At 39.6% G+C, this 8,589-nt stretch overlaps 1 protein-coding gene across 1 annotated transcript in view; it reads right to left on the bottom strand.

Moving 5' to 3' along the window:
• Nucleotides 1-745: 745 nt before the first annotated feature.
• Nucleotides 746-8,589, bottom strand: part of AP2A2 (adaptor related protein complex 2 subunit alpha 2) — a 47,607-nt gene continuing 39,763 nt past the window's right edge. Inside the window, exons 16-23 of the mRNA XM_084263369.1 lie at nt 7,436-7,513; nt 6,452-6,534; nt 5,592-5,681; nt 4,650-4,773; nt 3,787-3,903; nt 2,438-2,507; nt 1,657-1,791; nt 746-897 (exon numbers count right to left, since the gene is read on the bottom strand). Coding sequence (XP_084119495.1) covers nt 820-897; nt 1,657-1,791; nt 2,438-2,507; nt 3,787-3,903; nt 4,650-4,773; nt 5,592-5,681; nt 6,452-6,534; nt 7,436-7,513 — 775 coding nt within the window. The 3' untranslated portion in view covers nt 746-819. The remainder of the gene's footprint in view (nt 898-1,656; nt 1,792-2,437; nt 2,508-3,786; nt 3,904-4,649; nt 4,774-5,591; nt 5,682-6,451; nt 6,535-7,435; nt 7,514-8,589) is intronic.

Genomic DNA, 8,589 nt, shown 5'->3' with positions numbered 1-8,589 from the left:
ATCACATCATTAGGACTATTACTTGAGAAGTCTGATGAGAAACAGAAAAAACATAGGACAAAATATTTAACTTCAGCTTGACTAAAAACAAACAAGCATGTACTCATTCACCACCTACCAGAGAAGCTCACCTCATTATTTGAGATAGGCAGAAGAATTAAGAATTGCTTTTGTGTTCAATCCACTTTCCAAAGATCAGAAAACATTAAGATGTAAAGGATTACAAGATTAATACTTTAAGACTCTGTCCCTGTGGCATCTTTCAAATACAAAGATTTGTGACGTGCAACTTAAATGTTCACTCGAATGAGGTTCAAGCCCATCTTAGAATCTGCCCTTCCATCCAGTACAAGACTTGTAGCAACATTCACCTTGACAAAGTTTTGACTCTACATTAAGTCTTAACCTTACTGAGCAGCATTATATCAGTTTCTTTCAGCTCAGAGCAGAGGGAGTACCTGTTAAAGGTACCACAGCAGCACATTACTAGCTACTTCCAGTTGAAATCCTTGGTTACCACATCTGAATCCATTTCCCTTCAACAAGTTTAAAAGCCTGACCTCTGCAAAAATAAAAAAGCAAAAAAGCAAACAACAGCCCTCTCATCCTTTGTGTAACACCCTAAACTCCATTTTTAACATAAAAAGTAACTTCCCTGTACAATTTATAGTCCTAATTTCATACAAGGGTCAAGTCCTATTAAGGCAGGGAGCTGGTAATGGTTAACATTGCAGTACTCAGACAGTGATGTACAAGACATTTATTTGCAGTATGATAACAGTGATATAAATGGAAAACCCAGAACTGACATGATTAATATTAAAACTGTTCCGACAGCAATTCACATAATCTCTGAGATACGGCTTCTTTACTTGTTCGTAGTGTGAGCCTATACATCTGAAAAAGAACATAAGATATTATTTACTTTTTAAACACAGCTTGGCACTAAATGAATGCATAGTTAGTAAGCGAAAGCTACCCATTACCTCACTTGTTTTGGGACAGAAAAGACCTCAGGTTAAAACATTCAGAGGCAGCCAGCCACCAAGTAGTACAGTTTTTTCAAACCACAGGCCGGAGTGCATCTTGAAACCCTTGTTGAGACTGATCTGATAATTTTGGCTTTCACAGCACGGTTACATCTTTTTTTCTTTAAGAGCAGTAAATGTGGAAAAGCCTAAAGACTCTCTAACACCTTCTTCAGAAAACAGGAGACTTAAAACCCAAAGCTTAATTTTAAGCCTCTACCAAAATGCTCGAGGGAAAGTTTCCTTAACATTGTGTTCATTTACTTATGTTTTCTCTTAGTCAATCATTCTTTCATTAATTTAAAATGGTAAATGGAATCATACTTTATCTTGTTCAAGATGCACAAAACAGTAACATTAAATGTTTCCAACCTTCAAGAGAAGATGAGACTCCATGAACAGTCTGGAATAATACAATGATCTCTTCCAACAGGAAAGAGAATTGACCGAAACACTGCTTAAACTGGGCCAGGATCAGCTGCTACAATTTCATTTCTTTGGAGTCTGCAGTCACAATTAGCTATTGCAATGGTGACAGTAAATAAATACCTTCCTGAGTTTCAGATACACGCTGGTATTTACTGCAAACAAGACCTTGCAGTTAAGCTGTAGATATTTATACAAATACCTGTGCCTGGAGGTTGGGTTCAAGGCGCAGCAAGCATCCAATCTGAGTAGATTTTGTATGTATGATACCAGCACCAACAAAATTAGCAGGATTGGGATCTACCTCCTCAAGTAGGGCTGATCCAAAGCCAATTATCTATGAAAAAAAACCAGAAGGTTTAGATGTGGACACTGTGGGACACCAATACCAAGTCTACCCAAGCACAGCCTCCACCACTAGGAAAATTACTAAGTAAGAGTAATTTTTATTTGAAGTATTCAAGACGGTGAAGTATTATCCTTTATCTATCTTATTACAACAAACTTCTGAAGCAACAGAGTGACCCTGATAGTGAGCTGTTCCTCAAAAAATTTTCTTCTTAAAAGCAAATGAGGAATGTGAGTCAACATAAGCCTCCCCTGTTTTTGATAAAGCTGTCCCTGTCTTACACTAGCCACCTCTGTTTTGCCTAAAGGTAGACAGCTCTACAACTAGTTGCTTGTTTTCTTTTCTAACTCCCAACTTGAATATAACTTAAGGCTTGACATATCTTCTAATTTAGTTTTAAGTGCCAAATTGTTGTTTTCTTAAACAGCTTCAAGTTTCCAGCTGCTCTTGAAGACTATATCTAATTTAAGTTACACTGAAAAACAGTCCATTCAACCCAGCACTGCCACGGGTCTGAGACAACATGGACTTACACTTTAACAGGATGATCCAATTGCCATGTAAACCAAGATGAACAAAGTTTGCTTATGTGGACTACCCTTACACTACAACTTAAAAATACATTACTACTCACCTTTGCTTTTGTGATCTCGGCATCCATCGGGTGTTTTGCTTTAAAGATATTCTGTACTTCTTGTTTTGGACTGCAAGGAAAGACAAATGCATGATAGAATACACGTATTAGTACAGCATTGTTCAATAGCTACTAATTATACTGGGACATTTCAACTCAGAGGATTAAGCATGGGATAGGGCACTGTACCAGCTACAGTCACAAAATACCCTTTTTCTGTCTGTTGTTGTTTTGCATGGCTGGGTTCTGGTGGAAGGGGGGGCTGCAGGGGTGACTTCCGCAAGAAGCAGCTAGAAGCTCTCTGCAGGCACCAGACAGTAAACACCAGCTGACTCAAGGCTGGCATCGTCACTGACCAAGGCCAAACCAATCAGTGATGGCCACAGTGCCTCTGGGAAACACATTTAGAAGGAAAAAAACTGCAAGCAGCTGCTTTTTGCCAGAGAAGGGAGTGAGAAGATGTAAGAAACTGTGCAGACACCAAGGCCAGAGAAGAAGGCAGGGGAGAAAGTGAGGCGTTCCAGGCACCAGAGAGAAAGATTCCCCTGCAGCCAGTGGAGAAGACCATGGTGAAGCAGGCTATCCCCCTGCAGCCCATGGATGACGACAGGGAGCAGAGATACCATCTACAGCCTCTGGAGGACCCCACATCAGAGCAGGTAGAGACACCTGAAGGACCCTGTGGTAAGCCCACGTTGAAGCAAGCTCCTGCAGTGAAACCTGCAGACCATGAAGAGACTGACCCATGTTGGGAACAGTCTGGGCCTGAAGGTTGGCAGCCCATAGAAGGAATCCATGCTGAGGCAACTGGCAAGGAGCTGAAGACCCATGGGAAAGGACTCACATTCTGAAGTTTGTGGAGGACTGTTTCCCATGAGTGGGACCCCACACTGGAGAAGGGGAGGAATGCACCCCACCACCACCCTCACCCCAGGAAGAAAACAACTTGTAAGGAACTGACGGAAACCCCCATTCCCTGCCCCCCTGTGCCACAATGCGGGGGAAGAAGGGAGAGAAATCATGACTGAAGTTTGCTAAGAAGGGAGGGGTGGGGGGGGTGATGCTTTAAGATCTGGCCGCACTTCCCATTATCCAACTTTGGTTTCATTCGGTGTGTAGTGTAATACGTTAGTTTTCCTTCCTTTATTCCATGTTGAGTCTGTTTTGCCTGTGACACTGATTGTGGAACAATCTCTCCCTGTCCTTATCTCGACTCCTAAGCCTCTCAATATCTATTTTTTCCCCTGTCCAGCTGAAAAGACGAGCGATAGAGCAACTTTGGTGGGCATCTGGCCTCCAGTCAGGGTCAAACCACCACACGAGCCCCAAATGCTGGTACAGAGTCTTACTTGCTTAGTTGCTTCCAACGCTGAAAAAAGTCTTGAGACGACATCTCTGTTGGCTGGAAAAATTTATTCAGTGTGATGGGTAACTTTACTGAAAGATTTTGGAATGTTCCACCATACCTGTGTACAGAGTAGAAAGAAAACAGGCTGAGAGTCTGCTCACACAGGGCTGCATACACAGTTGGGAATGAACACTAAGGTCCAACCGTTTACCAATAGAATCCATCTGCAGATAATACAGTTTTAATCCACTGTTAAAGAAATTGATTTACTCTGCTTAGATGGCAAATGAAAGTAAAGTGACAGAACTTCCAAAAAAGATCTAATTTTCAACATCATTGTTATCCTTCTAGAGTGCACCCAAAGTAGTGAGAAATATATCCCTGTGAAAAACATACCAGTATGAACCAGTTTAAACGAGAATAACAACGTAGCCCAAATTTCCCAAAGGCTGATGTTAAGTGGACATAACAAGATTCTATTCTTGGCTGCACGTATTTTCAGTCCAAGCTGTTTGCAGAAATGTTCTTTGTTTCCAGAAGGGAGAAGTTACCACATATATTTCTGTCAAGATTTCTTAAGCAAACAGGAAGACTTGTTTTATATGGGTAGCAGAAAGAAGTCATGGAGACATTTTATCAGTAGCTGCTTCTTAATTATGTGGGCGTTTTTTCAAACCACATTGTTCCAAATGGATCCCTTAACTCCTCTAGAAGCTTACACATTTGTTAGATCAATTCTTTTCAAGTAAGTCTTCTACCCAAGAAAACTTCATGCATCCATATTCTATACTTCAGTCTGAGGACCAGAACAAATTCAGTACCTTCATCTAATTCATTAACCAGCATTTGAATCCTGTATTTTACCTGAATTGAATGTTCAGGATTGGAGCTTCCATAAAGTCTGACACACATTCAATGTTCACAACCTGTTGAACCTGTGCACCTCCATCCACTGTGGGGTCAACAGGTTTTGTCTGAAGATTCAGGCATAAAAAGTGGTTAAGGAAACTGATCAATGATTTGGTAACTTTTTTTTAAAAAGCAAGCCCTCCAATAAGCTACATGAAGCATTAGCATCATGTCCTCTCATCCTCTACCTGCTACTGAACATTCAAAGCTCAAATTCTGTACAGAAAAAGTTAAGTGGTTTGGAGGGTTGTGTTTTGGGGTTTTTTTTCTTCACACTGACACACATAAAAGCAATAACCCTCGCAATTCTCAGTGTTTTTTGATATTCCTAAAGAAAGATGCCCCCAAAAGCATATGAGGATACAGACTTCACAGTAAAAAACACTGGATCATCTGATTTTGAAGTGATCGTTACAGTGATGGCTTGAGTCAAACAAGCTTGACTCCCAGAAATCCTAAGTTTGCAATACCAAGCATTAAGAACAAACGGTAAACTAAGAGGTTATTTAAGTATTATCATCTTTATGTACATGCACATTCTGCCTCTATCTCAAGTTTAAGGTTATTTGTTAATGCAGGACTTTAACACCACCATATCTGTACTCCTACTACTTCATGACAGTGGAGAAAGCTAGTTACATTACATATTTATTAAGCCTAACTTCTTATTTCAACATTAAAATTTGTGTTAATAACCAGAGCTTTAAGGAGAGAATCTTCCATCTCTGCTCAAGACTTGTTTTTATAACATGAACTTTAGGAAGCTGTCAGCAGATTTCTCACTTCTTTATGTTCAAAGACTCCATGTCTCAATCCAGCAACTCTGTTGTAATTTTGTGCAATATAAAACCCAAAACCCAAATAAGAACAGACACATGTTACTGTATTGAAGGATATTTGACTGTAGGTCATCTGAGCAGATTACAGTTGGAGTAAAATTTAAGAACTGCGTTGATGTCTTATTACCGTAGAATATGAACATACGTCCTAAAAAGGAAATAATAAGAGACATCAGAATTTTTAGGCATGTCACATACAACCACGTGTGAACCAGAAGTACTTCAGTATCTAATACACTGCCTTTCTAGCTTTTTAAAAACAATTTCCAAGACCAAAGTGTGATTTACATGGTCTAACTTGCCGAGATATTCACAGTTCAAAATGAAGTAATGGATTAAAGTGAGTCCCCATACTTCTCCCATGGGAGCTGTCACACAGGCAGTTAAATAGTCAGTGGGAGTCTTTCAGTTGCTGGAGAACCTTATATTTTATGTAAAGAACCCATTATGGTACCAAAAGTGATGCAGAAGAGTAGAAGCAAGCAGTCCTAGTGCTCGCCTGTGTTCAATCCCCAGTTCATTCCTAGATGCTTTCGGTATCTTGTACATTAATGTATTACAATAGACAAGTCTGAAATATGTTGCGTATCACTTTATTACAATAAGCTACAGTGGAAGATATGAAAATTGAGGAAAATGGTCCTGTAAGGCTGCACCAGCCTTGCAAATAGGCAGCAAGAACTGGAGTTCACACTTAACAGTCCCATTTCATCTCAGCTACCAAAGCAACCAAAAAACTTAAGGAAAAAAGCCGCCACACAGAAGCCAGGGACACACGAACAGTGATGATCTGATGACAAGATAGGTCCCGATCACATTTCCCTCTCTAAGGGGCTGAAAAGTAGGTCCTATCCACAATATTGTGCAGGTGTGGGATTGATAATGCAGACAACCAACCATTTGGCCTAAAAGTCTTACCCAGGTTCTGTCGAAATTCAGATTTCAATCCAATTTGTAGCAACTGATTTTCAAATAAGACTCCATTATTTTTACACACAAACCTAGGGGAAGAGAAGGAAAAACATATTTTAAGTTGAGCCATATTAAATGATATTTAGTACCACAAAATTCAGGGTTTACACAGAGGATGAAGATTGCGGTTAACCTAGAGTACATCAGTCTGTGAGAGAGGCCTTTGCAGAAAACTGCAGAGTTAGAAAAAACAGTTTTACCACCAAAACCACCACTTGTAGGACACTAAAAGAACTGAAATTTTTAATCGCTAGGATGTCTGAGAAACTACAAAGAAAGCCACAATATGCTATATACACACACTGTCTAGAACGGACCAGGCAACAGACTAGGATTTTTCTTATTCATATTCTTGACAACTTCTGAAACTCATTAGGCTGGTGCAGAATTGAAAAGTTTGAAGCTCTGACTGTTTAAAACCTGAAAGAAAAAAGAATCCCTTGTTTTACCAGTTCTGTATCACGTAAGTAAACTGAGAGCTGTATTTTTTTAATCCTTTTTGAGAGAGGAAGCCCATTCTGCAGTGATTTCACTCCTTTCCGTCACCCTTCACTTAGAAGTAGAAGAGGTGGTCAGTAAGCATCAGCCTTTTACATAAAAGGCTCTTAAAACATACACCCAAATATGACTATTTTTTCACAGTTAAGTCTTGATTTTCCTTTATTTGTGAATAGTTGCGAAACTTAATATACAACTGGTATTGCCTCATTGTAGAGCAGCGTGTGATAGCACTGACTCACAAAGGCAAATCTAACCTGTGTATTCACAAGCTTGTCAAAATCCACAGCATCTACAGAGGTGTTCTAGTCACAAGTCTGACAGTATACGTTTCTCTAGCTTTGCTGGTATTAAGTTAAAGCACAATATAGTTTTGCTTTATAGCGATACTCTGGAAGTTGCCCAGCCTTGCAAGGTTTTAGTATTGCTTACTTGTGAAAAAGCTCATCAGCATCATGCACAGTATCAGCTGGTTCCTCAGAAACTACCTCAGATGAAGCCAGGTCAGGGCTAGTTCAGGCAGCACAAAGGAAGAAAGGCAGTAGCGACAGAGATAGCAGGAGTTAGTAAAGACAGCTTAGTGCTTATTTATTTCTTTTACCTCCTTCCTCAAAAATGCCACTGTTGAGTTTAATGCACGAAAAATTTATTAGCTGCCCTAGCTCAGTACACCTAGAAAGGTTTTAGGCATTAGGCAAAGTTGTTCCCCACTTCTCTCCCCCATCCCACCCCTCCCTGATTGTTAGGAACCAGCAATTCTTCCCAAAGACAGGGGACAGTTGAAGGTGTTTAGTAGCTTAAATTTGTAACTCTTAAAGAACCAAGTCCTTTTAGGTGTTTAATTGTGACAGCAAAAGAGTTTTAGTTCAAAACCATAATTGTAGATGCATATTAAAAACTATAAATGTCCAGTTTGAAGAGAGGCCTCAACCACCTTAGTGGCACTTCTAGCTACAGCTGCGCGATCAGTTCTTAAAAACCACACAAGTATTAAGTGTAGGCAAGAATATACCGGCACACAGAGCATGACTTACCCAAGTAACAGATTAGAAACAAATGTGACAACAGCACTAAAAAGAGGCAGGAAACTGTAAAGGCAACTTCTCAGTATCATTAGAGAAGCATTTCATCATCTACAGACAGATGAAGGGGTTGGGCAATGCTATAGTTTTTCTGCAGAAAGAGAAAACTTTTTAGGTAACTTTTGTTTATGAAGCTACTAGTATTGGTTTCTCTTTTTCTCCCACTTCAAAAAAAAAAAAGGCTTTAACAAACATCTGTAGCTTCTTAAAAGTCTTGGTATTGTGTACCATGACTAAACATTGCCTAATGACTTCCAAGAAAAACACAGGATCAAATCTCAATCACTGCAAATCTGCAACAATGTATTGCCTAATAGAAATTTATGGAAGTCTCAATGATCCAGGCAGATTAGTTTCCCTAACTGTATCTTTGACATTAAAATACATTACAAACTGTCATGCTATCGTTCAAAATTTGGTCTTTGACAATAGTAACATATTCCTTGGCCAATGAGGCAACAGATTTTTTTTTTAAAGGCATTCTGTGATCTATACTACTTCCCA

Source organism: Gallinula chloropus (assembly GCF_964237585.1).
Source record: "Gallinula chloropus genome assembly, chromosome: 4".
In the NCBI taxonomy this organism is placed as follows: domain Eukaryota; kingdom Metazoa; phylum Chordata; class Aves; order Gruiformes; family Rallidae; genus Gallinula; species Gallinula chloropus.
Note: the sequence above shows the minus strand (reverse complement) of the source record. Positions and strands in the feature narration are given on the sequence as shown.